Source organism: Bubalus bubalis, chromosome 16 (genome assembly GCF_019923935.1).
Source record: "Bubalus bubalis isolate 160015118507 breed Murrah chromosome 16, NDDB_SH_1, whole genome shotgun sequence".
Lineage (NCBI taxonomy): Eukaryota > Metazoa > Chordata > Mammalia > Artiodactyla > Bovidae > Bubalus > Bubalus bubalis.
Window position 1 is genome coordinate 972,826 of NC_059172.1, and position 27,700 is coordinate 1,000,525.

The 27,700-nt window shown below is 51.2% G+C and overlaps 1 protein-coding gene across 8 annotated transcripts in view; it reads right to left on the reverse strand.

The window, feature by feature from the left end:
• Window positions 1–27,700, reverse strand: part of STX3 (syntaxin 3) — a 49,575-nt gene that overhangs the window by 11,365 nt on the left and 10,510 nt on the right. For all 8 annotated transcript variants that reach the window (XM_044929064.1, XM_044929066.1, XM_044929065.1 and 5 more), the window contains exons 2-6: window positions 21,059–21,142; window positions 6,012–6,111; window positions 5,196–5,270; window positions 4,098–4,165; window positions 576–684 (exon numbers count right to left, since the gene is read on the reverse strand). In XM_044929064.1, coding sequence (XP_044784999.1) covers window positions 576–684; window positions 4,098–4,165; window positions 5,196–5,270; window positions 6,012–6,111; window positions 21,059–21,142 — 436 coding nt within the window. The remainder of the gene's footprint in view (window positions 1–575; window positions 685–4,097; window positions 4,166–5,195; window positions 5,271–6,011; window positions 6,112–21,058; window positions 21,143–27,700) is intronic.

Here is a 27,700-nt window from a genome sequence, read left to right on the forward strand (position 1 = left end):
CTCAGGATGAGGGGTCAGTTCCCAGGTGAGCCCTCCCTCCAACCGTCTTACCCCCACCCTGCTCCGCCCAAGTGCGCCCTGTCCCCAGGCCCTGGCCGGCCTGCCCTCCCTGCCTGCGACCACGTTCATTCAGTTCCTGCACTCAGAGCATGTTCCCCGCTGTGGGGCCCTGATTGCTACTGATTCCTAAAGTTACTGATTCCTAAAGGGTGAGGCTGTATTAACTCCTTTACACAAACAGGGCAACCTGCACCATTCTCTGCTGTCAAACAGGCAGCAAAGATGCCATGAGCCCCAGGAAGCAGGGCTGTGTAGCAGGTATTTCCCTCCATGGATGCGGGAATGCTGGTTCCCATGGCAACCAACGCTTGGACCTGGTAGCACGGAGCCACCCTCTTTCAGCCTAAGACAGGACATCCAGGCGGCAGGGCAGTGCCGTGAGGCCCATCCTCGGCTGGCGCGCAAAAGGGAAGGCAGAAGCCACCCGGAGGCCCCGTCTCCCTGGGCCTGACCACTGGACAGACCACCGCCCGACAGGCCAGGAGGGGGGCACAGAACACGCTGCAAACACGCACTGATCTCGAGTTGCCGCTGGATCCGCCCTTTGCTGCGCTCACGAAAGTCCACCTGGGCCTCGTTGTACTTGGTCATCACCTCCACAAACTTCCGGGACAGGACGGAGTGCTGCGGGGACAAGGTCAAGGCCGTGAGACCCCAGGAGCGAGGGGCACAGGCTCAGTGCCCCGGCCCCAGCCTCGCTCACGGCAGCACCGGACCTGGTACTGCGAGGCCAAGGGCAGCTCTTGGTGGGAAGGCAGACTTGTGCAGCCACTGGGAAACTGGAGATTTCGGAAAAAAAAAAAAAACTAAAAACAGAGCTACAATTTGACCCAACAATTCCACTCCTGGGTGTGCGTGTATGTGTGTGTGTATGTATGTATAAAATATGTGTACATATATATATATATATGTATAAAAAATACGGATTCAGAATGATACAGGCACCCCAGTGTTCACAGCAGCATTATTCACAGCTGCCGCAAGACGGGAGCCCCCCAAGCGTCCATCAACAGAGGACTGGATAAAGAAGATGTGATACACACACGTACACGTGCGTGCACAAAGAAATACTACCCAGCAAGTAAAAAGTGAAATCTTGCCATTTGTGACAACCTAGATGGGCATAGACGATATTTATGCTAAGTGAAATAAGTCAGAGAAAGACAAATACTGTATAACATCACCTTATATATGGAATCTAAAAAATACAACAAACTATGAACATAACAGAGAGGAAGCAGACTCACAGATACAGGGAATAAACCAGCGGTGACCAGTGGGAAGGTGGAGAGGGGACAGATGGGTGGGGGTGGGGGAGAGGGAGGTACAAAGGCCTGGGGTCAGATAGGTTCGAGGATGCATTTTACAACAGGGGGAATATAGCCAAGATTGTGTAGTAACTGTAACTGGAAAGTAACCTTTCAAAATTGTAAAGAAATTAAAAAAAAAAACCCAAAGACCAGGTACAAGACTCAGTGTTTTTGGCTTCCAAACTTTACACCATGGGGAAAGTCAGCTCACCTTTTCAAAGCATGTTTTCAGTTATCTGTTAACCTGTCTTGCTGAACTCACAGAGTAATTGAGGCCAAAGGAGATACTCAGGGAATGTCAGAGGCCTTGCCCGACTCCCCTCCACATCCCAAGACCCTTGTGTTCTTACTCAAACTGATCACCCAGCTTTTCCTGCTTCAAATCTTGCGTCTGACTCAATGCATTCCATCAACAGCCCTGGTGCCTAAACTCAAATCATCATCATTTTTATTCCTTGCCCACTTCTCAGCATCAACACCCAACAAAGGTTTTTCCTTTGCCAAATCACCAATATCTACACTTTTTTTAAACCGACCATCACCAGGCAAATTCAGACCAAAATCATTGCAAAAACCCAATGAGACCCACGTGCCCCATGCTGAGCCAGTTTTCAAATGGCTACCAGATTATCCTAACAGACTGCAACCCAAAGCAAATGCACACCAGCTAGCTGATCAGATCCCAACTCCTGAGACCGCAGTCACAGGCCCCTGGAACATGGCACTGGGTTCTCTACCAAAAACTCCACGCCCACTATCCTGTGACTAACTGCTGTCTCTAGACAGACTGTTCTCTTCATGTCCGCCCCACCCCCCTACACCACCCCTACCCCCTACCCACCCTACCCCGCCCTACACCGCCCCTACCCGCCCTACACCGCCCCACCTGCCCTACACCGCCCCTACTCTACACACACCACTCCTGCCCGCAGGCCTCCAAGGGCAACCTCTCCCTGAGCCTGCCCATGCCGACATCCTGCCCGTCCAAGGCCCAGCCTCCTCTGGGCACCTCAGTCCTTCCAGGCTCTTCCAATGCTGGGAGCACAAGGGTTTGGTCCCGTCTTCCTGCCCTCTCTCCTGTGGCTCCTGTGCCACAGCCTGCTTGTGACACGGGGCACGTCATGCCCGCTCTTCAATGACAAGGATCACATCTTTGACGACCGCCAAACAGCCTGACTCCAAGCTGGACAACTGACGCCCAACAGTCTCCAGAGAGAAGACTTCGGTTTCCTCTCCTGTAAACCAGGGAGGCTCACTACACCTTCGCCTGTGCTCTGGGAACCTCAGGCGCCTCCTGAGAGGACGGTGTGAGAGGGACCAGCCCTGTCCCCCACTTTGACCTGGGCAGCTCCCCTCTAACAGTTCTTCACATTGAGTTCCAAATAAGTGAGAGAGTCAGTTCCTAGGCAGGTAGATAGGGAGTCTAGGGGTCCCCAAGGAGAGAGGGGTCTGGAATTCTCAAGAAGGAAGAAAGGACAAACTTTTTTTCTTTCTCCACATTCCTTAGGATTATATAACAATAATGTATCCTGCCTAAGGACAGTCTTTGGATTCAACCTTCTGTTATCTTAAAATGTTAATTATGGGAGTAGACCTGGTCTTTACAAGGATGTATCTTGCCAATTATGGGAGTAGGTCTGATGAGGTCTTTACAACCTCCAGATATTCTTTGGATTATATAACTTCATTTTTAACACTAGCAAGCGGGTACTCTTTTTGCCCCCTTCTGATGCCTATGTCAGAAGCTTTCTCTATCTCCTTTATACTTTAATAAAACTTTATTACACAAAAGCTCTGAGCGATCAAGCCTCGTCTCTGGCCCCGGATTGAATTCTTCTCCTCTGGGGGCCAAGAATCCCGGTGTATTCGCCTGATTCAACAACAACCTTTCATAAGGTCTGTTTGTTTTTAAAGATCCACAGCTAGAAAAGGGAACTCTCCTACACTGTTGGTGGGAATGTAAATTGGTGTCATTATGGAGAACAGGAGGGAGGTTCCTTAAAAAACTAAAAATAGAGCTACCATATGATCCGGCAATCCCCCTCCTGAGCACAGATCCAGAAAAGATGAAAACTCTAATTAGAAAAGATACACAGACCCCAGTGTTCACCGCAGTACTACTCATAAGAGCCAAGAGATGGAAGCAATCTGTGTCCATCAACAGATGACTGGATAAAGAAGACGTGACACATATATGCAATGGAATAACGCTCCGCCACGAAAAAGAATGAAACATGGCCACTCACACAACGCGGATGTACCCAGAGAGCATCTCACTTACATGCAGTAAGTCAAAGACAAACGTCATATAACATCACTGGTACTAAGTATGTGGAATCTAAAAACTAATACAAATGAATGTATTTACAAAACAGAGAGACAACAAACTTATAGTTACCAAAGAGGAGGTGGGGGAATAAACTACGAGTATGGGGGTAACAGACACACACTGCTATATATAAAACAGGGTTTACTGTGTAGCACAAGGAACTATATTCAGTATCTAGTGATAACCTACAATGGAAAAGGATCTGAAAAAGCAATATACATATGCGTGTGTGTATACGTCATAACTGAATCACTTTGCTGTATATCTGAAACTAACACCATATTGTAGATCAATTCTACTTCAATAAATATTTAAAAAAAATAAAAAAGACTCCACAGCTAAGGGAAAAAAAAAAACTAAAGGATTGGGATAGATGGTTGTTAGGCCAAGAATCTCACCTGGGATTTCCGAATCCGAAGGTCTGCCGACGACTGCACCTCGTCTTCCTCAATGTGCCTCTCCATGCCTGGAAGGGAGAGAAGGTTATTCCAGCAACGCAGCCCCCGCTCCCCTCCAGAAGCTCACGGTGCAATGCAGCCTCCTCTCGCAGACACACACACCGGCCAGGAGACGAACAGCAGGCAGGTCCTGTCTCAAAAGCCGTCTCACATCAGAGCCCCAGGACACCTTCACTCCAGGCTCTCCCTCGGCCACGTCTCAGCGCGGCAGTACAAATCCCTGCCCTGCCACGCCCCGGCGTGTCTCCCTGGAAAAGCCACGTGCCCTCGGCGCTCCTGTTCTCTGCTCTGTAAAATGGGTGCACTGCAGGGCCCCCCTCGCAACGTCAACATGAAAATCAAACACGAACATGCAGACAGTGGGCACAGGCTCACTGCCGGACTGGAAGCAGCCACCGAAAACCTCCACTCCGCCCCCATGAAAACAGGCAGTACGGTCCGAAGCGGGCGAAGAAATGATACCTCAGGCTCGGCAACGCCGCTTTCTCTCCCTGACCAACAGCATGCACTCATCACCAAAGACAGTAAGTGGGATAAGAATGCAGATGACAGCCACGGACCTAAGGAAGCTTCTGGGCTCCCAGCCGAACTGAATCTATGAGAGTGGCTTCACAGAACACTGCCCTAACTGAGGGGGGGGAGTGGGCGTGAGGGAGGTGATACACCCGGTCCCCAGGAGATGCCTGCAGACGAGTCTATCTGGCATCCTCACATCTCTAACATCACTGTTCACACGTACGCAGGTGCTGCGGGAGGACACGGGACCAGGACAAGGCGAGGGGCTGAGCTAAGGGGCCCGAGCCACCAGTCATTCACCAGCTGAAAGCACACTTCCATTCCCGTCCCCAAATTCCAATTCCCGCCTCGCTCAACCAGACACAGTTCTGGGGTATCATGCATCATGCCGGAGACAGAGCCCAGATCACGAGCAAAGACGCCACGTGCGATGTCACCCCCATGAGGAAGCGTTCTGCTCCAGGAGGGCTGGACCCCAGACGTGGGACGGTTGGGGGGCTGGCTGCTCCCTTAGCCCCTTACTCTTCAGTTTGTTCCGGACATTGTTGGCCCTCTTCTTGATCTCGGTCGTGAGCTGCTCCAGGTCATCCTTGGTTTCTGGGTAAACAAAGGCCGGCAGCATCAGTTAGAAGAGACTGAACGCTTTGTCAGTGACAACAATCGACGGAGGAGGTGTGGTGCTTTCTCAGGCGTCCAGGGCAGTACATATCCCCAGGGGCTCCCCAGACACCCGTCATCAGAACACAGGGAGCTTAGTTTTTAAAAGCATTTTTCCAGGCACCCTGCCCTCGACCTACAGTGTAAAAACACCTCGTGGAAAAAAGGAGGGACTGGGGAAGCGTTTCAAGCAGAGAAAACAGCACAGCTGCGCCTTCCAGAAACCCAAAGCGGGGGCAGAGCTGAGACACGCCAGCAGCAGCCAGAGTCCCCGCCAGCCACGAGAGGAGCTCGTTGGGAAGGAGACGTGAGTCTGGCCAAGTGGAGCCACAAAAAGCAGAGGTGATGGGGGCGTCCCTGGGGTCCAGTGGCTAAGATTCTGCGTTCCCAATACAGGGGGCCCGGGTTCGACCCCTGGTCAGGGAACCAGATCCTACAGGCCCCAACTAAAGAGTCTGCATGCTGCAACACAGAGTGAAGATCCCGCGTGCTGCATCAGAGAGCTGGCGCAGTCTAATAAACAGACGTTAACAGGGCAGTGTGAGCAGGAGAGGGTGAGGAGGGCGGGCGGTGACCCGGCAGGCACGCGAGTGTGAGGGAACACGCCCTCCCCTGCTGCTCTGAGGGGGACCCGAGGCCCAGCCGGGCCCAGAGGGTGACTGAGCCCCGTGTGGCACTCACTTGGCTCGGGGATGGGCGCAGACAGGATGACACTGTAGAGCCTCTTCGCTTCCTCCACGTGCTCAGAGATCTTGTCAATGTTGACACGGGTCTCCTCGATCTGTAAGTAGAGAGACCACAGCCTTGGCGTCAGGAGGGAGAGCCTGGCCGCAAATGAGGGGAAACGCTCAGCAGAGCTCCCCACCCAGCGTCGGGGCTCGTGCAGAGAGGTGGTGACTCTGGGCAAGCCTTCTGAGGCCCACCGGCCCCAGGGAGCGCCCCGTCCACCCATCCACAGTCAGAGAAGGGCGTGCTGACAGCCGTCCACGAAGCTCCATCTTCACTGCTCCCTGAAGAGGAGACACTTGCCCACCTTGGATGGGGGGTCCCGGCTGGAGTCAAGAAGAGCCAGGAAAAGCCCAGGAAGCGTCAGCGGGAAGGGTCAGGACACCGGGCAGGTCTTCAGCTGCTCCGGAAGCGGGAGCCACAGTGAGTGAGGAGGACAGGCAGGGAGAAAGGAAAGGGGACGGGGCGGGGGGAGAGAAACGAGAGGAGAGGCGAGGAGCTTGCCGAAGCAATGGCCGCGCTGGGGCCGGAGCCGCCCAGCGCCCCTGGACACGCCTCCTACCAGCGGACCGCCACAGACGACCAGGACCCAGGAGCTGAAGCCAGGAGCATGTCTGCTCTGTTCTGGTGCTCCTGACTATGCCAGGTGTGTATGGGAAAGTCCTGGGGGCCTCCCTGGAGGTCCAGCGGCTACAACTCCCTGCTCCCAGTGAGGGGGGCCTGGGTTCAATCCCTGGTCGGGGAACTAGAGCCCACGGCCTGAAACTAAGAGTCTCCACACCACAGCTGAAGAAGCTCCAACATGCTGTGGCTAAGACCCGGTGTAGCCAAATGAATAAGAAGAAAGCACTTGGAGGCGTGCCTTGACCACATGGATTCTGCTACCCGGATGTGAAGTTCAGCCGCAGCTCCATCTTCACAGGCACCAGGTGCCCCTCCGGGGGTGGCTGCAACGTGCAGGGCACGGCTCGTTGGAAGAGGTCTCGAAGCCTCCACATCGACCTGCCTGCCCTCCACAGTGAGGGGCACGCCAACACGGCCACAGTCAACAAACAGAAACCTCATAAGATGCCACACAGGAGGGTCTTAGCCCCTGAGATGCAACGGAAAGACAACTCACGATGCAGCTTCCAGCAGCCCTTTCCTCCAGTGAATAATCCACTTCTTAAAAAAAAAAGAAAAGAAAACCTGATCACAGCTCTGCAACTGGTGAAGAAAGCAGGGGAAAGAAACTTGAGTTCTCTTTTTTATATTTACTCATATTTCTGGTTGCACTGGGTCTCCGTTGTGGTGTGCAAGCTTCGCACGGCGGTGGCGTCTCTTGCTGTGGAGCACCAGCTCTAGACGCAGGGGCATTAGCAGCTGTGCACGGGGCTCAGCAGTTGCGGTCCTGGGCTCGAGGCGCAGGCTCAGGAGTCGTGGCGCATGGGTCAGCTGCGCCGCGGCACTTGGGGTCTCCCAGACCAGGGGTCAAGCTGGCGTCCAACCATCTCATCCTCTGTTGTCCCCTTCTCCTCCTGCCTTCAATCTTTCCCAGCATCAGGGTCTTTTCCAATGAGTCAGTTTTTCCCATCAGGTGGCCAAAGTATTGGAGTTTCAGCTTCAGCATCAGTCCTTCCAATGAATACCCAGGACTGTTCTCCTTTAGGATGGGCTGGTTTGATCTCCTTGCAGTCCAAGGGACTCTCAAGAGTCTTCTCCAACACTACAGTTCAAAAGCATCAATTCTTCGGTGCTCAGCTTTCTTCACAGTCCAACTCTCACATCTATACATGACCACTGGAAAAAGCATAGCCTTGACTAGACGGACCTTTGTTGGCAAAGTAATGTCTCTGCTTTTTAATATGCTGTCTAGGTTGGTCATAGCTTTTCTTCCAAGGAGCAAACATCTTTTAATTTCATGGCTGCAGTCACCATCTGCAGTGATTTTGGAGCCCCAAAAAATAAAGTCTGACACTGTTTCCACTATTTTCCCATCTATTTGCCATGAAGTGATGGGACCAGATGCCATGGTCTTCGTTTTCTGAATGTTGAGCTTTAAGCCAACTTTTCTCTCTCCTCTTTCACTTTCATCAAGAGGCTCTTTAGTTGTTCTTCACCATAAGGGTGCCATAAGGGTGGTGTCATCTGCACACCTGAGGTTATTGATATTTCTCCCTGCAATCTTGATTCCAGCTTGTGCTTCATCCAGTCCAGCATAAACAGAAACTTGTGCGCACCAGGACCCAGGTGAACGGAGCAGTGACCGCACAAGAGACTGATTCAAACTTGCCTGTGAGTGTCCAGGAGTATCTGGCAGAAGCGTGGGTCGGCGGTGGCCTGCTATGGGGTTGGGGGCATTGAGTGTAGCAGTGCATGCATGGGACCTTTTGACAGAGGTCCCCATTGTCCTCATTACTGCCAACATAGTTTGGCCCCAGGTCAGATAACAGGGAGGGAAACAGCCCCGCCCATCAACAGAAAATTGGGTTAAAGATTTACTGAGCACGGCCCCGCCTATCAGAACAAGATCCAGTTTCCCCCTGGTCTCTCTCCCATCAGGAAGCTTCCATAAGCCTCTTATCCTTCTCCATCAGAGGGCAGACAGAACGAAAACCACAATCACAGAAAACTAGCCAATCTGATCACACGGACCACAGCCTTGTCTAACTCAATGAAACTATGAGCCATGGCATGTGGGGCCACCCAAGACAGATGGGTCATGGTGGAGAGTTCTGACAGAATGTGGTCCACTGGAGAAGAGAATGGCAAACCACTTCAGTATTCTTGCCTTGACAACCCCATGAACAGTGTGAAAAAGCAAAAAGATAGGACACTGAAAGAGGAACTCCCCAGGTCGGTAGGTGCCCAATATGCTGCTGGTGGTCAGTGGAGAAATAACTCCAGAAAGAATGAAGGGATGGAGCCAAAGCAAAAACAATATCCAGTTGTGGATGTGACGGGTGATGGAAGCAAAGCCTGATGCTGTAAAGAGCAATATTGCATAGGAATCTGGAATGTTAGGTCCATGAATCAAGGTAAATTGAAGTGGTCAAACAGGAGGTGGCAAGAGTGAACATCGACATTTTAGGAATCAGTGAACTAAAATGGACTGGAATGGGTGAATTTAACTCAGATGACCATTATATCTACTACTGTGGGCAGGAATCTCTCAGAAGAAATGGAGTAGCCATCATGGTCAACAAGAGTCCGATATGCAGTACTTGGATGCAGTCTCAAAAACGACAGAATGATCTCTGTTCATTTCCAAGGCAAACCATTCAATATCACGGTAATCCAAGTCTATGCACATATGTGCAATCTAAAAACTGGTATACATGAACCTATTTGCAGGGCAGGAACAGAGACAGAGACACACAGAAGGGACCGGTGGACACAGCAGGGTTGGAGAGGGCGAGCTGAACTGGGAAAGCAGCACTGACGTGGATACACGACACGTGTGATGCAGACAGCGGGTGGGCACCTGCTGCACCGCACGGGGGGCCAGCCCAAAGCTCTGTGACGGCCGAGAGGGCTGGGCTGAGGCGTGGGTGGGAGGGAAGTCCAGCAGGAGGGGGACATGTGGACCCAGATAGCTGATCACTGTGTTGTACAGCAGGAACTAACACAACATCATAAAGCAATTATACTCCGATTTTTAAAAAAAGAAGTCAAAAGCCTAAGGTTTTGATGACTCCTAAGGACTGGATGACTCGAAAAATATCTCCTGGAATATTATTATTCCATAACGTAAAGAGTATCCTGACTCAAAATCTGTTCAAGGTAGGAAGTTGTTGGTAGGATGAGACTGTTGGACCCCAAGCTCAGAGTCGCTCTAGACACTTGACTAGACGGCCCAGCGGATGGGAGAACTGGACCCCAGGCTCCGTCCTCAGTCTGTCTGCAGAGCTTTCCAGGTCAGGGGCCTCCACTGCCGCCTCCCCTCATCCTCCACCCACAGAAGCTGCCCCTCCCTCTGTCCTCAGTAGCCTGCCCATCTGGAGCTGCTTCGGGGACTCTGACTGAGTAATCCAGCGATTTAGTCAGCTCACCAAGGAATTGCAGAACAACTTCAGGACTTCAGGATGGGCCACTGGCCAATCGCAGAGCTTTTTTGTTCCTTCTAACTTTGTGTCTGTGTTTTCCTGGAAGTGTTAGTTCTTTTCAAAGGTGACTTTCTGAGTACTTCAGGGGAGCAGGTACATGCCGTTAACTTCCTTTTTGTGCGTTTGCCAGATAACCAAAGACTGGGAAGGGCAGGGCGAGCAGGAAATCTAAGTGCTGAATCGAAGCATTCAGTGCTGTTTGTCTGTGTGTTCAGGTTGTTTGAAAAAGACTGACATTACCCCGCACAATAATGTTATTAAGAACTCAACCTGAGTTAACGCACACCTGCCCCATAAACAAGGCTCTTCCCTGCGTGGCTGTGACGTCACCATCACCACCCTTTTTACGCACGAGCTGCAGCTCAACGCAGCCGAGGATGTCATCAAGGCCGTAACGGCAGGAAGAGGTAGACGCGAGGTCTGAACCCGCATCCCTCAGATCCAAACCCGTCTCCTGGACCGGGTGAAGGTGCAAGAACCGCCTCCCTGGCTCATCTTCTCCCAGGTCCATGTGAGTCCAGCCTGTGTCAGGTGGAGGGCTGGAATCCACTCACCATTCCGTGAGACGGCTCAGTGACCTCCGACCGGTGTCACGGGCCTGCTTTTCTCTAACCAAAACTCCCTGGAAGGACCTTTTCTCCAAGGAGTGCTCAAGAAATGCTGTTGACTGAAGGAAGCAATCCAAACGTTTTTCTTTTTTTAATCACCATGCTAAATTTGCAGCTAACACATCCTCAATGCCTATTTATTGTATTGGTAAGACTCTGAGCTCCCAATGCAGGGGACCCAGGTTCGACCCCTGCTTGGGGACCCAGATTGCACAAGCCACAAACAAGAGTTCACGTGCCACAGCTAAGACCTGGCATGGCCAAATAAATAAAAATAAATACTGTTTTAAATGCGCTTTTCAACGGTTTGTCAGGAATGGGGTGATCTGGACAGCACAGTTTAAGACATAAGTTAGGATCAGACGAGGTGCACATTCTGGCTCCACCCTTAGCAGTCAGTGACCGTGAACAGGCCGCTTACCCTCCGAGCCCCAGTCCTCTCACCTGTGGACGAGGGTCATCCTGTCTCCCGCCTCCCCGCGTTGGTGTGAGCCTTAGGCGAGGTGAGACATGGCGCACTACGTGCTCAGTGAACGCCGGGCGGTGCTGCCGGCAAAGACGCGGGCAGCCAGCAGTCCCCGCGCTGGCACTGCCCGCCAGGCTCCGCTGAGCCTTTCCCAGCAGGTCTCCAAGCCCCACGGCAATCCCGACGTTAACAGAATGCTCTGTGACGCCAGCAACCCCCAGGGAAATCCACGAAGGACAGCAAGTCAACTGCCCTTCACGCTGGGTGTCTGCTCGCGGAACTAACCGTAATTACCACAGTATACAGGCCGCTGTCTGTATCCTCAGGTTCTGTGTGTATGGATTCAACGCAAAAATACTCAAGGGGAAAAAAAATTCCAGAAAGTTCCAAAAAGCAAAACTCAAATTTGCCAACTATTTGACAACTATTTACATAGCATTTACACGGTACCAGGCATTCAGAAAACTAAGATCATGGCATCTGGTCCCATCACTTCATGGGAAATAGATGGGGAAACAGTCTCAGACTTTATTTTGGGGGGCTCCAAAATCACTGCAGATGGTGATTGCAGCCATGAAATTAAAAGACGTTTACTCCTTGGAAGGAAAGTTATGACCAACCTAGACAGCATATTGAAAAGCAGAGACATTACTTTGCCAACAAACATCTGTCTAGTCAAGGCTATGCTTTTTCCAGGGGTCATGTATGGATGTGAGAGTTGGACTGTGAAGAAAGCTGAGCACTGAAGAATTGATGCTTTTGAACTGTGGTGTTGGAGAAGACTCTTGAGAATCCCTGGGACTGCAAGGAGATCCAACCAGTCCATCCTAAAGGAGAACAGTCCTGGGTGTTCATTGAAAGGACTGATGCTAAAGCTGAAACTCCAATACTTTGGCCACATCATGGGAAGAGGTGACTCATTTGAAAAGACCCTGATGCTTGGAGGGATTGGGGGCAGGAGGAGAAGGGGACGGCAGAGGATGAGATGCTTGGATGGCATCACCAACTCAATGGACATGGGTTTGGGTGAACTCCAGGAGTTGGTGATGGACAGAGAGGCCTGGTGTGCAGCGATTCATGGAGTCGCAAAGAGTCGGACACAACTGAGCGACTGGACTGAATTGAACTGAGGCATCATAAGTAATCTAGAGATGATTTAAAGTGATTTAAGGTAGTCAGCTATGTGTAGATTATATGCAAATACTACGCCACTTTATGTAAGAGACTTGAGCACCCAGGGATTTGGTATCCAGCGGGGTCCTGGACCCAACCCCTCCCCACCGAGAAGGACTGTACTAATCACCACCATCTGACTAAAAGGAGGGAGCTATTTTCACAGCATGGATGGCCTCTTCCCAGTGGATCTAATTAGCCAGTGGACTCTAATCTCAAAGCAGAGATAGGACTACTCTGGAGACTGGCAGGTACTGCGGGGTAGGGTGTAAGGCTTTGTCTATTCTACCTAGGGGACTCGGACGGTAAAGAATCCACCTGCAATGCAGGAGACCTGGGTTCAAACCCTGGATCAGGAAGACTTCCCTGGAGAAGGGAATGGCAATCCACTCCAGTGTTCTTGCCTAGGAAATCCCATGGACAGAGGAGCCTGGAAGGCTACAGTCCATGAGGCTGCAAAGAATCAGACACGAGTACACTACCACCACCACCCATCATACTGCTAAGTTAGGTGTTAAATCTTTCCTATTTATTTACTGAACTTTATTACATGCCACCTTTTTAAGGCAACAAAAGTAATAGGATTGTAAGGGTCAAATAAATTACTCTTCCTCTGTCAATGCATACACCTTTCTTCAAAAATCATATAATCCCCAAAAGTCTTTGTATTAGAAGGCAAGTCCTCTGATTTGTTTGCTTCTTTGCTTTGGGAAGCAAACAAACATTGACAGGAAGGGACAGAGAAAGGTCTCAGTCAGCCAAGCATCAGAAGTCAAGTCCATCAGGGGGTTTTACCAAGACTGTGAGTGGTGTTTCAACTCTCCGATTATGAATGAAAAGAGAAGCATGATCTCAGAGCTATGCTGACCTGTGACAACTAGTATTCTCGGTCAAATCGGGTAAGTGGATTTGGGCTTTGTGCCGCCCAAAACATGGTCAAGAAAATAGAAATCTATCGAGTTATTTTAACTGAAGTATCAAAATACAGGGAATTCTTGACAGAAATGAGCTGAGGGACGTGCCTGGGGGCCAGTGTTTAAGAATCCACCGCCAATGCAGGGGACATGGGTTTGATCCGTGGTCAGCGAAGTGAGGTCCCACATGCCACAAGGCAAGTAAGCCCGCACACTACAACTCCTGAGCCCGCGTGCTCTAGAGTCCTCACACCTCAAGAGAAGCCCAAGCAACACAACCAGAGAAAGCCCGTGCCCGCATCAAAGACCCAGGGCAGCCAGAGAGAGAGAGGTGCACGAGCTGAGAAGCCAGAGGACGCTGAGGCATCCTGGAAACGGGCACCAGCCGGTTGCAGGGACAAAGAAGGCAGGCATGGTCCCCAGGGCACCTCTGATGGAGCCAGGCCTTGGTGGTCAACCAGCAGAACGGGGACCACAGAGGCAGGGCTGATGGAGTGAAAGCTGAGGTCACGGAGGAGGTATGTCTGGGAGGAAAACCATGGCCTCATTCCCACCACCTTTAATCTTCTGAGGTGCCTCCCCTGGGTCAGACACAGCAAAATCCAGTTGGCAAGGGACCTGGGGCAAGGAGTTCCTTGCAATACAGAGCAGAGCACAGGAAAGGTGATAAATGAAGCCAAGAGCAAACAGGCAAATGACCAAAAAGGCTTCCTGCCTGCGTATCAAGCCCAGAAACACAGAACCTTCCAGACCAACTAGGCATCTGAAGGTGCTACTTCAGGCATGAGGTGAAGAGTGTTTAGCCTCCTAGATCTGACTTAATACCTAGATTTCCAAGTTACACCCACTTTGAGGATCTTCGTTTTAACAAAAGTCACAAGACTGCACGCCTCCTAGCTTCTCTAACCGGCCACAGCTCCAGTGGTCTTGTTCCCTCGTCCACATGGATCCGCATCACTGTGCTAAGCAGGTGGTGTCCCTCAGTAGACGTTTGTTCAATAAATAAAGAAATGAATACATGTAACTCTGGGGACACGCTTGCTCCATAAACCACTGCGAAACTGACACCCCCTTTTTAAGCACATCCAAGAAAGAAAAGTTTATGACAGCATCCTCGGCAATAAGTTCATTCCTCTCGTTAGCAGAAGTTACACGTCAGGAAGGGTTCCAGGAAAAAATAACTGTTAAGACAGGCAACTTAACCAGGTTTCTTCACTGTAGGGCTCCTCAGAACCTCTAACAAGTTCATGTGCATTTCCAATCTCCATGGGAGGAAAAGAGTATGATGTGTTTCTCAAACATAATTGAAGTCTTTGGGCATCTCATACCGCAATCCAAACAGGCATCCCCACCTGGCCCCGCCCTTCCATGTTAACAGAACTGATTTTCTTTGGGCAGAGGGGTTGCCAGGTCTAGAGGCTGGATCATGACTGGTTCTATGGTAATCCGGACAATCCTGCCCCTTAGCCGTTTCTCACTTTTCTGATCTCCACTCTAAGCGAAGGGTGGCCACGACCATGGGATCCGTCGCCAGCCAAAGGGCCACAAGGAAGGGCAGCGTGAAGGATCTGGGTAGTTTTCCTCCCTGAGAAGAGGATTTCCGAGCTGTTCTCACGGCCTGTGACTCTGGTGTGTGTGTTCAGTCACTCGGTCGTGTTCGACTCTTTGCAACGCTATAGACTGTAGCCCACCAGGTTCCTCCATTCGTGGGGGTCCCCAGGCAACAATGCTGGCGTGGGTTGCCATGTCCTCCTCCAGGGCATCTTCCCGAGCCAGCGATCAATCCCAGGCCTCCTGTGAGGGGATGCTGGTGTAGGGTGATGCCACATGGAGCCATGACTCTGGTGGTTTTAAAACATGGCATGGGGACTTGCTTGCTGGCCCAGTAGTTAAGGATCTGCCTTCCAACGCTGAGGACATGGGTTTGATCCCTGGTCGGGGAACTAAGATCCCACATGCCACAAGGAAACTCAGCCTGTTGTGCTACAACTACTGAGAAGTCTGCACATCATGACGAAGAGCCCACGCGCTGCAGTGAAGGACTCTGCGTGTGGCAGCTGAGACCCAGTGCAGCCAAATGAAGAGAATAAGCGGTGCACCACATGGTCATGGCTGAGAGGGCTATCTGTGTAGTCCCCTCTTGAGTCAGGCAGGCTTATGGCTGCTTCAGCAGCAGCTCACAGTACAAATGATGGCGGTGCGACTTCCACAGCTTCCAGGCCTGCCTTGGAGCCCTGAGCCGCCCCCCAAACCAATGACCCTGATTCCATCATGCTGAGAAGCCCAAGCCACAGAAAGAGGTGAAATACAGGTCTCCTCTGAGACACCCTGGCGTCTCCTTCAGGCACCAGACGCCTGAGTTAAAAGCCTCTGAGATTCCAGACTCTGGCTGGTCAAGACCCCAGAAACCATGCAGCAAAAATACACCACCTCTGGGAGTTCCCCGGTGGTCTAGTGGTTGAGGCTCAGTGCTTTCACTGCCGGGGCCCAGGTTCAATCCCTGGTCAGGGAACCGAGATCCATAAGCCACACAGCAGGGCCAAAAAGAAAAAAAAACAAAAACCTCCAGTGGGCCCTTGTCTGAACCCTAAATCCCTAATCCACAGAATCCATCAGTATTACAGAAAGGTTACTCTACCCCACTAACTGCTAGAGTGATTTATTATATAAGCAGATACAATCAGAATAGACGCCATCTCTCAGGTAGGTCCTGTTTTCTCTAAAACTTTGTACTCTCTGCCAGCTGAACAAAAAGACCAAGGCAAATATGCAGACAACTGCAAATTAGACAAAAATCTGAGGTTTATCATTTGCTAGACCCTGGCTTAATCAGCCTGTCAGGCCTCAACACCCAAGGGTCAATTCTTTTCTGTGGTAACTGGGAGGTGAGAGAAATCATGGGTTTCACAGGGCAAAGGACATTTGGAAACCTCCTGGTCTTCTGACAGCATCTGCACCTTGCAAGTGCCTCCCTGACCATCTGTGATTCACACGCCAGGCCTCGCAAACAACCAGGGGTGACCTATTTGCTGGAAGCAGTCCAAAAGTCCAAAAGATAAAAGTCTTGTGTACTTTTTATCACAAGAGCACACTCACAAGCAAGCTACTCTGCTCCATCCTGCAGAAGGCACTGGGTGTGTTCCTCAGACACGTGAAGAGGGAAACCTTTTCATTTCCCCAAACCCCCATTATCTGGAATGCACTTTAATCCACCTTCGAGGATATTTCCAGACCACATTCTCTAAAGTAGACTTCGTGATATATATATATGCATGCATGCTAAGTTGCTTCAGTCATGTCCAACTCTGTGCGACCCTATGTACAGCAGCCCACCAGGCTCCTCTGTCCACAGGATTCTCTAGGCAAGAATACTGGAGTGGGTTGCCATTTCCTTCCTACATATATAATGTGCATATATATATATATATACATTAACAAATATACTAGGGAACAGAATGGTGCAAAAACTTAAATTTACTGAAGACAAACTTACCATAGGTCACTCTGTGCAGGTATATCCATTACTTTCTCATTTTATAACAACCAGCAGGAAATACTGCTGGTTATTATGAACATAATAATCAAAAAAACTTTGATTATTATACAGTCAAAATCAAAGTTATTATAAAATCAAAATCACTGTGGATGGTGACTGCAGCCATGAAGATGCTTGCTCCTTGGAAGGAAAGCTATGACCAACCTAGGCAGCATATTAAAAAGCAGAGACATTACTTTGCCAACATAGATCAGTTTAGTCAAAGCTGTGGTTTTTCCAGTAGTCATGTACAAATGTGAGAGTTGGACTACAAAGAAAGCTGAGCACTGAAGAATTGATGCATTTGAACTGTGGTGTTGGAGAAGACTCTTCAGAGTCCCTTGGACTTCAAGGAGATCCAACCAGTCCATCCTAATGGAAATCAGTCCTGAATATTCATTGGAAGGACTGATGCTGAAGCTGAAGCTCCAAAACTTTGGCCACCTGATGCGAAGAACTGACTCATCTGAAAAGACCTGATGCTGGGAAAGATTGAAGGCAGGAGGAGAAGGGGACAATAGAGGATGAGATGGTTGGATGGCATCACCAACTCAGCGGACATGAGTCTGAGCAAACTCAGAGAGCAGTGGAGGACAGAAGAGTTGGCGTGCTGCAGTCCTTGGGGTCACAGAGAGTCACATACCACTTAGTGATTCAACAACAACACTGCTAGGCCTGTTCTAGAGGAAGTGGGGTTGAGAGCAGTTGCACAACTTTTCCAAAGCTACACCACTGTCATGAGCAGAGCTGAGATGCAGACCAAGACCTGTGCACCGGCTCCCTCCTGTCTCTGCCCAGAGACAGACCTCCAACACGGACCCTCTCTGCACCCTATTAGATGTGAAGGGACGGAATTAACCTTTACCGAGGTCCCTTGTGAGCATTTTCTGAGTGTTGGCTCCTTTCACCCCCAACTTATCAGGAGATGAATATTTTTCTCCCCACTTCACAGCTAAACCCACAGAGACTTAGAGAGGTTAAGACATGTGCCCGACAGCAGAGCTTCTAAACAGACATTTCTCCAAAGAAGACAGACAGATGGCCAACTAGGCAGATGCAGAGATCTGCAGCATCGCTAGTGACCAGAGACGTGCAAATCAAAACCACGAAGAAAGGTCATCCCATACCAGCCAGAACGGCCGTCACCGAACAGCCACAAATAAATGCTGGAAAGGATGTGGAGAAGGGAACCCGCCTACACTGCTGGTGGGAATACAGATTGGTAAAGCCGCTATGGAGGACAGTATGGAACTTCCTTAAAAAACTAAAAATAGAGCTAACGTATGACCCTGCAATCCCACTGCTGGACATACATCTGGAGAATACGATTCGAAAGGATATATGTACCCCAATGTCCACAGCAGCACTGTTTACAGCAGCCAAGACACAGAAGCAACCTAGACGTCCATCACCAGAGGAATGGATAAAAAAGATGTGGTACATATATACGACGGAATATTACTCAGCCATGAAAAAGAATGAAAGACTCTGCAGCCACATGGATGGACCTGGAGAGTGTCACACTGAGTGAAGAAAGTCAGACAGAGGAGGAGAAATATTGTATGACATCCCTTATATGTGGAATCTAAAAGGAAACGATACAAATGAATTGACTCACAAAACAGAAAGAGATTCACAGACTTTGGACCAAGCTTATGGTTGTCGGGAGAATGGGGGGAAGGGGTAGTTAGGGAGTTTGGGATGGCCGTGTATACCCTGGTGTACATATTTAAAATGATAACCAACAAGGACCTACTGCGCAGCACATAAAACTCTGCTCAATGTTATGTGGAGGCCTGGATCGGAGGGGAGTTTGGGGGAGAATGGTTACATGTATATGTGTGGTTGAGTCCCTTCGTTATTCCCCACAAACTATCACAACATTGTTAATCAGCTATGAAAGTGAAGTGAAAATTAGTCATGCCCAACTCTTTGTGACCCCATGGACTGCAGCCTCTGTCCACAGAATTTGCAGGCAAGAATACTGGAGTGGGTACCCATTCCCTTCTCCAGGGAATCTTCCCAACCCAGGGACTGAACCCAAGTCTCCCACATTGCAGGCAGATTCTTTACCCTCTGAGCCACCAGGGAAGGCCATTAATTAGCTATATCCCAATACAAAACAAAATGTTGAAAAAAAACATACAAGTGCCCAAGATCACACAGTTAGTGGCAGATAAGGAATTAAGTCCAAAAGAATCATGCTCTTCCCAGCCAAGCATGCTGTCCTCTTCTCTACCTTAAATATGATGGGGCCTTTTTTTTTTTCTTTTAATGATAGAAAAGCATTTAACAAAGAGAAAGCAAGAAGAAAAGCGGCAGCCCCAGAGACCTTGTTAAGTCTCCAAAAATAACTCCCCTCCATCTGGCACTTCCCGGCTCAGATAATGCTTTCCAGATGTACGATCCTCACGTGATCTCAAGGGATCCTCGGGCCAGGCTTGAAAGGTAAGTTCTGCTGTTCCTGATTTCCAGAGCAGGGATTAAAGCCCAGCTGGGTTCAGGAACCGGCCCAAGGTTAACTGCTATTTAAAGGCTTGAGGGCAGACTCAGACCTGGTCGTGGAAACCAAGGCCCACCCATCTGCCCACCTCCCAAGGAACACTGCCTCTCAGGTCCCCTCTTACTGGGTTAAGAGAAAAGGAAGGACACCGTTACTGCAGAAAGTCCTGATCTTAGGAAAGAACTCAATGTAACTGGTTCTCTGAGGCAAGACCAGGGCGACGAGCTGCAGAGACGTCACCCAGCTCCTCACACCTACGCCCAGCGCTGAACTGAAAGAGCTCTTCGTTCCAGGGTCCACACCTAGAACAACACTGGACTCGTAAATAACTCGAGCATCGTCTGATCTCATTAGGACTCCTGCAGCAAAGGCACGGGCCCAGCCACGGGAAGGGTGGGGCGCAGCCCGGGCTAACTTCCCGGGCAGGCGTGCACACGCTCACGCTCAGCCTGAACCCGTTCTGACCCTCACAGATGGGTGGCCGGGGCCATCGCGCCCGGCTCCACTGAGAGAGGGACCAGAGGGTGCTTTTCCACACCCACAGCCCAGAGGCCGAGAGGAACCCACACCTGCGTGCAGAGAGAGCAGGACACCTCTTTAGATACAGCAATTAAAAGCCTGAATAAAGAAGCGTGGTATGGCCGCAGTGCAGCTGGAACTGGAGCGCTTTGGTTTGGTCTTGTTGCAACACGTACAAACACGTGTTTATATGGCAGGTGCTACATGAACGTTTCAGAAACGGGAGCCTGCTTAATCCTCCTAATAGTCCTTTGGGGAATTATATTATCAGTCCCAATGTACAGATAAAGAAAACAAGACTGTGAAGGAATGTTCATAAGAATGGCAGCTGTCAGAAGCAGGGCTGAGATTTTTTTTATATGGGTCATTCATTTTTAAAGCCTTTATTGAATTTGTTCCAATATTGCTTCTGTTTCATGTTTTGGGTTTTTAGTCATGGGGGATGTGGGATCTTAGGTCCCTCCCGACTGGGGAGCGAACCCATCTCCACTGTGCCGGAAGGTAAAGTCTTAACCACCAGACTGCCAGGGGAAGTCCCCAGGGCTGAGCGGTGAACCCAAGCTTCCCTGGCTCCAGCGCCTGTGCTTCTGTCCGTGAGACATGCACCCCTTCCCCAAGCTCTCCATCACTCGCGTCTCCCATAGCGCCTTCCAGCAGGACCCTCGACCTCAAAGGCCATGTGAATCTACACACGGGCCACTCATTTCTGCCTCTGCTGAATTTCAAAAGACATAAACTGGCAGTTTCTTGGCTTGTGAGTTGTTACCAGAATTAAGTCAAAGGGATTGAATTTTTGGTAACAACAATTCAGATCTATCCCAATTACAGGCCTAAAAATGCCATGAAATGCTTTTTTTTCCCTTACATTCATGGCTGGGTCCCCTGGCTTGGTTCCCTATTTAAATTCTCTACTGTAGGCAAGAAAGGATACCATGAAAACATATCACGAGCATAGGACTTTAACAGCATCTCTTTGATGTGCATAGTTTACCTTCTGCTGGGTTTCTCAGTGAGATTAGAAGCCCACGTCCTCCTCAGTAACGGGGACTCTCCTTGCAGCCTCTCGGCCTGGCCCCCCTCCCCCAGCAGAAGACTGGCTTTCCTCTGCTGCCCCTGAAAAACCTATGGGCTTTATTGTTGCCTAAGGAAGCTGTGGTTCCTTACATCCATTCAGAAGAAACACACCGGAAGGCACCCACCTCGGAGAAGAACTCGTCCATGAAAGCTGTGTTGTCAACAGCGATCTCGACCTCATCGGTATCGTCATCCTGCGTCAGCTGCTTCTGTGAAGGACAAAAAGGACGAGGTGAGACCAAAAGCCCCAGGAAACCCGCAAGCACTGAGCGCGTGCCAAGCACCGGGAGCTGCACCCGTGCGCGTCTCACACATGACCTGCAGATCTCAGAACGGCTCTGCGATGCAGCAACCTCTCATATACTCTGAGTTCAAATCCTAGCTCCCAAAAGAATGTATATATGGCTGAATCACACCAGAAATTAATGCAACATTGTAAATCAACCACAGGGAGCTCAGCTGGTGGAGAATCCACCTGCAGTGCAGGAGACCCCAGTTCGATTCCGGGGTCGGGAAGAACCGCTGGAGAAGGCAAAGGCTACCCCACTCCAATGTTCTGGCCTGGAGAATTCCACGGACTATATCACAGAAAGTCAGACATGACTGAGCGACTTTCAATTAAATATAGAGAGAGGAAAAAAAGAAAAACACCAATCAATCGACTGACCCCAGCTTTCCTCATCTATAAAGTGCTAATCATAACACCACTTGAATCACAGGTTTGTTTACAAAATAAGTGACATGATGAACATGAAACACTTCCACAGGGCCTGGCATACTGCAGGCACTCAGTAGACGTCATGTTTCGGGGAGGAGGTGACGATGGTGCTGTTACTGTAACTGATTCCAGCTGGAGACCCTAAAACAGAGAGGCCAAGACACACAGCTAGTGCTGGAGACGAGATTCCAGCCCGTCCTTTGGGTCTGGATCCCGTGTTTCTAACCTGTTCTCCACAACGTTCGGGCACATGACCTACCCCACCAGGGATATATGCATTAGGACAGTCCCGATTCCTCCAAAGCACCAGCTTCAAATCCTCATGGTGGGAGCAAACCTTTTCCTGTTTTCAGCAACTACCCGTTGTAAAGGGAATGGCACCGCGAGAGCTCCCGGTCAGAGCTCGTGTTCATAGCAAACAGGAAGCCCTCCCACAGGCTCCAGCACCCCCGGCGACGCCAGCTTTCTGAATCTCATTCAACCACCTCTGCAGGACCACGAAGTGGCAGCGAAAGGAAGTGTCCCATTCCCACCCACCAAAGGGCCCGAGCTGCTTCTGCGTTCTTCCCAGACGTCCCCCGGACGGCTGCAGTGCACACAGCACCCCATCTCTAGCCACGGGGGAGAAGGGCTTGCAGGGGGTGGAGGCGGTGAGGGGGATGAACCTCCATACCGGCTCTCCACGCACTTCAGGGGCCCGTGGCCTCCTAAGCCAAGACGTGCCACTCAACACAGGACTCCAGGAGCAAGCAAGGCCACCAGGGCCCCCGTTCCCTCCCCAGCGACCATCCCAGGAATGGTCTACTCCTGATGGAGTTCCTGGAACTGCCCCTGAAATGTGGGGCTCTCCAGTCCTCTGGGGAGCCGCCTTTGACTACCGCCCCCGTCATCTCAGGCTCCCCCGAGAGCTCGGTGGGTAAAGAATCCGCCTACAGTGAAAGAGACCTGGGTTCGATCCCTGGGTGGGGAAGATCCCCTGGAGGAGGAAACAGCAACCCAGTCCAGTATTCCTGGCTGAAAAACCCCGTGGACAGAGGAGCCTGGTGGGCTGCAGTCCCTGGGGTCGCAGAGAGGCGGACACAGGTGAGGACTGAGCGCCCCCCACCTCGTTCTCTGGCGTGGCTGCAGCCCTCAGCAACCCGAGGGTCACAGCTCGTGCAAGGACTTGGACGTCGAGGACGCCGCTCCAGCCCCACGAGCACCTTCCTAACATTTCCCAGGATTAAAAGTCCCAAAGCTTAGTGGCCCTGTGCCCAGGAAGGATGTTTCCTACCTAGAAAATCCCAGGCCCTTTCCTGAAACCAAATTCATTCCTTAAGAACTCAGTTAAGTACTGTTAGGTACTTAGATATTGTCTGATCAGGTACTGTCACCTCCTCAGTATTCTTTAAGATTTTGTGTTCAAGAAAAGGAAAATAAAAGAGGGGGAAATGCCCCCAAAATGGTCTAAGGGGAAATAAGAAGTCCTGAAGCCTAAGAGAGCACACGGGCCCCCTAAGATCTGGCTCCCACTCACAACTTCTTTTTTTGTTTGTTTAATTGAAGGACAATTGTTTTACAGAATTTTCTTGTTTTCTGTGAACCCTCTGCATCAGCCAGCCACAGGCGCACATGTCTATCTTCTCTATGATGCGTCTGGGCCAGGCGCTTGGAACCCCTAACATGTTTCTGGACACACCATGCTTTCATCTTGCTGAACTGTCATCCGAGAACTTCTTCCTGAAATGCATTTATCCAGCTGGCAAAATTTCGTTGAACCTTTAAAATTCAATCTCGAACAAACTTCTCTGTCTGCCTGATCTGACACTCCCCCCCCCCCCCCCAACCCCCTGCAACATTTAAAACCTCTCTGAGCTCCCAATGCATTCTGTGCAAACCCTCTTCAGTCCCACCTCGCCCATATTAATCACCCCATCACCTACCGATCCTTCCCCACTGACCTGAACTCCCGGAGGGTCAGGGCTGCCTTGGGCTTCGCCTGGAGACTTGGAGTATGTGCCTGCCCAGAACACCTTCCTTCAGGAAGGTATCTAACCTCCTCCACCTTCCCCATATGATGGGAAAGTTATCGGTGCCCACCTAGGCTCCCTGAGGATTCTGAATCATGAAATGAAGAGAACCAAATCGCCCTCTAGCAACACGCAACAGAGACACTACCCTCATCTCCACCTTCCCAAATCCACTCCTTGGCTCAGAGCAAGCTCTACAGATCTTCCGCAGTCTTCTTTCAACAGTATTCTTGTAATACTGCTTTTTACTTGTTTAGCCAGAAGCTTCTGTCACTTGCAATTAAAATCACTTGGACTTCCCTGGTGGTCCAGTGGTCAAGACTCCGTGCTCCCAACACAGCGGGCACGAGTTCAGTCCCTGGTCAGAGAAGATCTTGTAGGCTACATGGCAAGGCCAAAGGAAAAAAAAGTATGAAATGAAATGAAATTACTTGCGGTGGTAGTGGCTTAATCGCTAAGTTGTGTCCAACTCTTGCAACCCCATGGACTGTGGCCCACCAGGCTCCTCTGTCCATGGGATTTCCCAGGCAAGAAGACTGGAGTGGGTTGCAGTGCTCTTCTCCAAGCGACCTCCCGACCCAGGGATCAACCTGCCTCTCCTGCACTGGCAGGTTTGGCATCTTTGCCACTGAGCCACCTGGGAAACCACCGCCCCCCATGCTACTCACTGAGGCTCAATGACTATTCACTTACTTGGCTCAGCATCTCTGAGCCTCAATTTCCTTACCTACAAAACAGGAGCGACAGTGTCCACCCGGGCTTTTGTGACGAAAAATAAGATAATCGCTTTGAGTTCCTTACACGATGAACAGCACGTGGTTGCTGCTGTTGTTCAGCTGCTCAGTCGTGTCCGGCTCTTTGCGACCCCATGGACTGCAGCATGCCAGGCCTCCCTGTCCCTCACCATCTCCCGAAGTTTGCCCAAGTTCATGTCCCTTGCATCGGTGATGCCATCCAGCCATCTCAACCTGATGCCCTCTTCTCCTTCTGCCCTCAATCTTTCCCAGCATCAGGGACTTTTCCAATGAGTCAGCTGTGTGCATCAGATGACCAAAATACTGGCACAGGTAACATCTCAATAAAACAACTATACACAAGATCTAGCAAAGTCATCTCCACAGATTTTATCTGGATCTAAGTACTCTTAAACAGGAAAGAACCAAAAAAAAAAAAAAAAAAAAGATACAGAACGTTAGAGCTGAAAGTAACCTTACAGATTGTATCATCAAATTCTCTCACTTAAGAGATGGGCAAACCAAAGCCCAAGACCAAATCATGAGTTATCGGAAGAGCCAGGAATAGAACCCAGGTTCCTTGACTCCCATCTTCCCAGGATGGGAAGTTTCTCCTACAGTTTTTCCCACTGCAGCGAGCTGCCCCCAGAATCAACAATAATAGCAACAAAGTTCAGTCCGGATGAGACAATTCCAGGAAGCGGCCTCAGCCCAGGTCATCTGAACCATGTGACACTGGGTCAGGGTTTCCCTGAGAACAGATCCACCGGATCCTGGGCGGGGGTGCTTCCCTTCGGACACACCCGTGCTCTCACGGGGCCAAGGGGCCTCGGGAGCCCCAGGGCCAGCAAAGCATGTGATGCGCCTTATCTGGGCCGGCGGGACTGCGCACCGCCTGGAAGGGCACTGGGGCATCTTTATCGAGGCGTGTGGCAACAGGAACGTTACAGCAGCAGCCGCAGCTGAACCGCCCGCCAGCACCACGCGCCGCCGCCGCTTCCTCTCCCGACTCCTGCGCCTCGCCTGCCAGGAGACTCGGCCGTGGCTCAGCCGCACTGAGCTCACCTCTGCGCCCCACCCCTGCGCCCCCCGCCCGGGCCCCCGGGCCCCTGAGGACGGCGGGCCCGTGCCACCCTCTCTGGAAACGGAGGGAGGAGGACGCAGACCCAGGACTCGGCGCCACCCGCAACCCCGCCACCCAGCCTGACCGCGCCTCAGCCCCTCTGTGGGCCTCAGCCTGCGGCGCCTTCATGGGCTCCTCTCATAGGACATTTCCCACCCACAGAGCCTTTGTCGTTTCAGTCGTTCACGTCCGACTCTCTGCCACCCTGTGGACTGGACCGTAGCCCGCCGGGCTCCTCTGTCCAAGGGATTCTCAGGCAAGGATACTGGAGAGGGCTGCCATGGCCTTCTTTGGGGCTCTTCCCGATCCAGGGATCGAACCCGCATCTCCTGCTTAGCGGGTTTGCCACCTGAGGAGCCCCTGGGAGGTGCTAGGTGGCCACCACCCTCTGGCTGAAAGCAGGCTGGACAGGGGCTGTGGGGGCCTCAGGCTGGCGCTGGTCCCCACTAAGCCTCGGTTTTCTGACCAAGTAAGGGGCTTAGCTTTCCAATGTGACTCTGTGGACCCCCAGGAGACTTCAGAGACACCTCAGAAACCCTCCAGGGAATTTGGGTAGGGGCAGTCAAGCCTGCATCCCCTCTTCCACCTGCACAGCTCCACCTTCATCTGCTTTTCACACTGAGGTTGAATACACGATTTCACTTTCAGAACCAGGCCTCTTGCCAAGAGAGAAAAAGGAAGGAGAGAGAGAGAGAACGAGAGAAAAAAAGAGAGGCACGCTTAGCCAGCAGAAACTGCACCAGAGCACATGAACGGAGCTTTCTAAAGAAAAGGGAAGAAGACAGAGTCCCTCCCTCCTTTCCAAGGTAAAGCATGGCTACAGTGTTCGTCCAAATCATCAGCAACTCCTGAAGGACCTTTACAAATCAGAGCGTCAAGGTGGAAGGGACAAGGAAAAGGACGGGAGAAGGCCACCCCAAATGCAGAGGTCTCTGTTTACAGGCTCTCTGATGACCCTCCCGCAGTGGATGTCAGACCGAGGGAGACTCAGGAGTGCTCAGGAAAGTTTCGGGGTGAAGGAGATAATAACAGAAAGGGGGGACCAGTAGTCTGGCCTGGGGAGGCGCGTCTGGTCCCGATGTCCCCGCTGGGGAAGGACCATGGTCGGCGGGTCGGGCCTTCCAGTTGCTTCCTCCTCTCCACATGGAAAGAGCTCTGTGCTTGGGAGACTCCTGTTTACAGACCCAGATCTTCACCCACTAAATCTGGTTCAAAGAGACAAGGACGTGTGATTCTCCTCGTCCTTACTGCCTACCTCCCCCACCCCCCGAGCCTCCTTTCCAGGATGAGGGGTTGTGGATTCCCAAGGACAAACACCAGCACATCCAAGGACTCCAAACACACACACACACCCCTGCCTGGGCCCAGCGTCTGGTTTTTCCAGTCTCTCTCCTCCAGTGAAGAGAGCCAGAAAGTCTGAGTAAGTGTCAGCTCTCAGCAGGCACTCAGGGCTCTCTGTTCCCCATCTCAGGGTCCGCGAGAGCCCCGTCAACGCCCCTTTGCCCTCCTAAAGCGAAAGTCTCCCGGACGAGATGTTCCCCTTTCTGCCTCTTCCTAACACCCCCCCTCCGCTGAACCAAGAGGAAACCACGGGAGAGCGGCTTCCTGGGTGAGCCTCATGCGCTCGCCTTCAAGATGTGGTTCTGGCTGAACAGTCTGAGCCAACAACTGGCCCCGTTTGGAGATGAAGACGCTGAGGAATAAACTCATTACCAGATTAGCCCAAGGCCACCGAGTCCCTGGACAACTGGACAAGAGCCAAAGTCCCAGCTGACCGAGCCCCAGGCGTTCCACCATCACGATGATAATAAGGGTATTTTGTTGCAGGCACTCTGTGGTTCCAAATGTAATATTTGCTTCTCATGGCAACCCCAGGAGGGACACGTATGACACCCCATTGACAGCTGAGACAACTACTTCATTTGGTTAAATGGCTCATCCCGGGTGACCCCGCTAATAAGGAGCAGTGTCAGGGCCCAAATGCAGGGCTGCGGAAGCCGGGGCTCCCGGCTTTTACCCTCCACACTCTGTCTGAAGACGCCCTCCCCAGGCCAGCTCAGAAACACGTCCGCATGTATTTCAGGGACGCTGCAATGTCAGTGAAACTGAACTGGACTCGTGTACGTGCAGGAATGAAAAAGATACCAGTGTAGGGACTTCCCTGGTGGTCCACTGGCTAAGAG